Source organism: Etheostoma cragini, unplaced genomic scaffold, assembly GCF_013103735.1.
Source record: "Etheostoma cragini isolate CJK2018 unplaced genomic scaffold, CSU_Ecrag_1.0 ScbMSFa_367, whole genome shotgun sequence".
In the NCBI taxonomy this organism is placed as follows: Eukaryota; Metazoa; Chordata; class Actinopteri; order Perciformes; family Percidae; genus Etheostoma; species Etheostoma cragini.
In genome coordinates, this window is record NW_023267961.1 from 47,501 (window position 1) to 51,479 (window position 3,979).

Below are 3,979 nucleotides of genomic sequence, written 5' to 3' on the forward strand. Positions count from 1 at the left end.
GATGTGATTGAGAGCTTCTTCTTTGATGTCTCTGGTCCCCCAGATACATTCATGAATGAGCTCTGCCAAACACCACTTGTCCTCCTTCTTTAAATTCAGCTGGCGGAAGGTGAAGGGGAAAATGAGATGGAGATCTTGATTGGTTTCTCCTTTACACCAGTCCAACACAAACTTGTTCACTAGAAAGGTTTTTCCAATTCCTGCGATTCCATTGGTCAGTACTGTCCTTATGGCTTTGTCTTCTATAGAGGGGTGTTTGAACATGTCACAAGGTGTAATTGTTGTCTCTGTATCGGCTGGCTTCACCGCTTCAAGCTGCATGACCTCATGCTGTGTGTTGATGTGTACGTCACCAGTAGCTCTGATGTACAGATGTGTGTAGATGTCATCCAGAGGTCGGCCATCTTTGTTCTGGGTCCACCCCTCCTGAGCACACACAAACTCATTCTGGAGGTTTGGCTGAAGCTGTTTTTGGTAATATGAGATGTGTCGTGGTGGCTTTGGTACTGGAACAATCCCGTCTGCATTGGAAACAAAAATAACAAATATGAAGTATGATGATGTTTGTTTACAGATGCAGTCTCAGTACACAAATACTCTAATACTAAAGAATTGGCTTCCAGAGAATAACCAACAACTCAAAGATCTTTCCTTTTTAATAACATAAAATGCAGCCATCTAAAATATCATTATGGTTGACCAAACATATTTTATCCAGTGAGGTGACCCGAGCCTCAGCCCAGCACATTCAGAACATCGTCTGGTAAAGTCACCCCAAGCTAGCAAGGAGAAGAGTGGCTCCAGTTTGACAAAGACCCTGATTCAATCCTAGAAGCAGCAGCCAAGGGGAAAGCCTCCAAGAACCTTCAAGCAGTGACCCCCACCATTGTCTTTGTAGTGATAGAGAGATCTGGGCATAGAAATGGATAGAAAAGACATTTCCATTCAAATCAACATAGCAGAATGGTCAGAGTCACAGAAATTTTTTATTTGGGCAAGTCCCGGAGGAGAGGTTTTGTAGTAACAGATAAACGAGCAGTGGATAAGTAACATTATGAGACAGAGAGCCAGCTGGTAAATTAGTCAAATAAACGTAATGCTTCATCAACACGAAGCACACTGCTATCGCCACATGAGTGACGGCTTCATTTGGCTTGTTTTCTGTGATCGATGTGGCGGGGGGTAAGGCGGAGTTAGCAAGCCAACGTTAGCCAAATAACAATTAAGTCAAGCGGCTCTCTGACTTGACGGTGGATCGTTGTCACACCCAGTGCTGCTGTCGCCTGCTCTGGTCCTCTTTACAGGCCAGGAGCATTTAATTTCTAACAAGCCTAATGTCTCCCGAGCTGCGTTGGGCGTCTCTCCTCCAACAAACTGCTCCAGTTTAAGGCCTCACTGACGCTTATTGTCACCAAATGATCACGGCAAACAGGTCAATGGCCTTCTTTCCATTTTGACTCTAGGGGTTTGGGCTGGAGGAAAAGAAAGCAGCAAAGGTCCCATTCATCATGAGCAAGAGAAGGACCAAGATCCTCCAGCTCAGGAAGGAGCTCAGGAGCCTGAGGTGACATTAAAAGGAAGCGAGTGAAGAGGAGAGGAGGTCTTTCTGGAAGCTTCAACACATCCTTCACAAAATATTAATAATATAATGAGTGGTATCGCAGGGGGAGGACTGAGAGGGGCCAATATGCAGATTGCAATTTGCAGCGGATAACGCAGTGGACAGCTCACCACTTCCAAATCTGAGACCGACAGCTACCTCAGAGACACCTTTAGTGAAGCAAAGAGGGAGACAGATCTTGGGCAATTCCAGTCTCTGATTAATCTGCCTTCACCAACCGTTGGCCAAGCAGCCCATCTTGAAGCAGATTAAAGAGTAGCGCCAGTCCCTAAGGGACGGGGCGTGGATTCCGATGGAGGAGAATTCAGAGAACTTTGAAAACTTCACAACCATTTAGCTGCTCAGTGTTGTAGGAGAGCTATTCTTCAGTTTGGTGTCAAGGTACCTGATAGGTCTCCTCCTAGGGACTGTGTGCATCGACACCTCGGTGCAAAAAGGTTAGATCCTAAAGGTACCGGGATGTCTGGAGCACACAGGTTTGGTCACACAGCTGATACAGGGAGCCAGACAGAACAAGGGGGACCTGGTGTTGCTGTGGTTGGACCTCATAAATGACTACGGCTAGATAACTAACAAGCTTGTTGAGGTTCCCTTAACTGGCACCACAGCAAAGTCCTGAGACCGGACTGGACTACAACAGCTTTAGTTTGAGGGCCTCCTCTAAAACAACATCAGAGTGGATAAGGCTCGATAAGGGGATGATCACTGGATGTACCATTTCAGTAATTCTCTCTGTGCGAGCGACCAATCAAGAGCTGGAAGCATGGGGGGATCTCTAGCTCACCCAGTAGAGTGCGCGCTTGAGGACTTCCAGAGAAGAGTGAGGAGGTTCCCTAGAAGGTTGTTGGGTCTTGAGGTCCTGCAATACCGGGAGTCAAGCAACCCTAAAATCTCCCAGGCCGACATCCAGGTGAGAACAGGTCAACAGTGGAAGGCAGCAGAGGCTCAGTTGACACACAGCTCACTGGTGGACACAGAGACACATGGAAAGGCCGGCCTTAGTAGGACATAAACATGCTACAACAAGGAGAAGGGGAAACATAGGAGGACCATGATCCAAGGGTAGGGTAGAGCATTAGTCAATGCTACTTGGATGGTTGGAGTACAGCAGCTGGGATTCTGGGCAAGATGGAAGCAAGCAGTGGAGCGAAAGTTGACACAAGCTGTGGAGGATGGAGCCACACCGCGACCAGTTCTTGATTCATGGGAATCCATGGAAAAGCCAAGTCACCTGCATGCCCTCAGTAGAACCAATCACCTTTCATTAAAGCAGCTTTAAGGACCACTTCCTCGGTTCTGCTCTTAACTCAGCAGGACTGGGAACTGAACGCAAACACTTTTATAATCTTTGCTAATGTACCTTTTGTTTCTTCATGACCACTGGTATCCACGGAAACAGAGATAAATAATGTGATTATTACTGTTTTTACTCGACTGATCCAATGAGCATTACGAGTCCCACTCCTCTCTCTCAGACTCACTCTGGTAAATCTAAATAGTTTCTCATCCTTCAGCTGCAATATGTGACGAGCATGAATGATTGGGACATCTCGTGTCTGCCAAAGAGAAGTCCAAGGTTCACATCACTGCACATGCAGCTTCAACCTGCAGAGTCCGAGACCGGCTCCAGGCCCAGGCCTGACAGAGTCCGCTAAAAGGGAGCCGAGTCAGCAACATGACATCAACCAGGGACTTCCCTAACAAGGACTCAAAGTAGCCAATTAGATTTAAAAAGCATGTTCTGAAGTCTCTTTTGGCAGATATGAGGCAACACTAGACAAAGAAACCTTCAGTAAGGTATCCGGAACTTACCTGGATTTGGTGTTTAACTCTTTACAAGCACAGGAAAACTTTTTTTACATCTGATTCTAAGACTTTGGGGGATTTTGTTCTACTTGAACAGAAACAGGAACAGCATCTGAAAAAGGACCGTTGGTGTTTGGGTCCGAGCCATTAATGCTTTGGCATCAGATCTATAATTTACTACATCAACTACCAGGGAACGTCTGACTCACACTGTGGTTTATGATTGTTGGTATCATAATGGAATCTATAGTTGAACTCCTGTTTAGAGCTGGTTTTAGGATCTTAAGACAGTGGTTACCATAGTGGGGGGTTCCAGGGGGGGGGCACTAGCTAAAGGGCAGATCATTTATTTCCACTATGGACCCAATCATTGTTTGTTCCAATACCTTCTGGGTAGAAACTTCCTGCATCCCGTACCTCCACTGTAACAGTGCTGAGCCAACGGGGACGAGGAACTACTGATACCAGCTCTTCTCCTTCAGGTAAAACGCAGGTTTGATGCTTTCATACGTCAACACGCTCACATTAGCTCGGACAGCTGAAGTTCTAGTA

General features: G+C 46.3%; 1 protein-coding gene and 1 long non-coding RNA gene across 2 annotated transcripts in view; one reads left to right on the plus strand and one right to left on the minus strand.

Moving 5' to 3' along the window:
- Positions 1-83: 83 nt before the first annotated feature.
- LOC117940900 lies at positions 84-3,719 on the minus strand. Its single transcript, XR_004655835.1, has 2 exons — positions 2,982-3,719; positions 84-521 (listed from the first exon to the last, which is right to left on the minus strand). It is a non-coding gene; the product is annotated as an uncharacterized LOC117940900 (long non-coding RNA).
- Positions 3,720-3,784: 65 nt separating this feature from the next.
- Positions 3,785-3,979, plus strand: part of LOC117940890 (NACHT, LRR and PYD domains-containing protein 12-like) — a 32,673-nt gene continuing 32,478 nt past the window's right edge. Inside the window, exon 1 of the mRNA XM_034866012.1 lies at positions 3,785-3,820. Coding sequence (XP_034721903.1) covers positions 3,785-3,820 — 36 coding nt within the window. The remainder of the gene's footprint in view (positions 3,821-3,979) is intronic.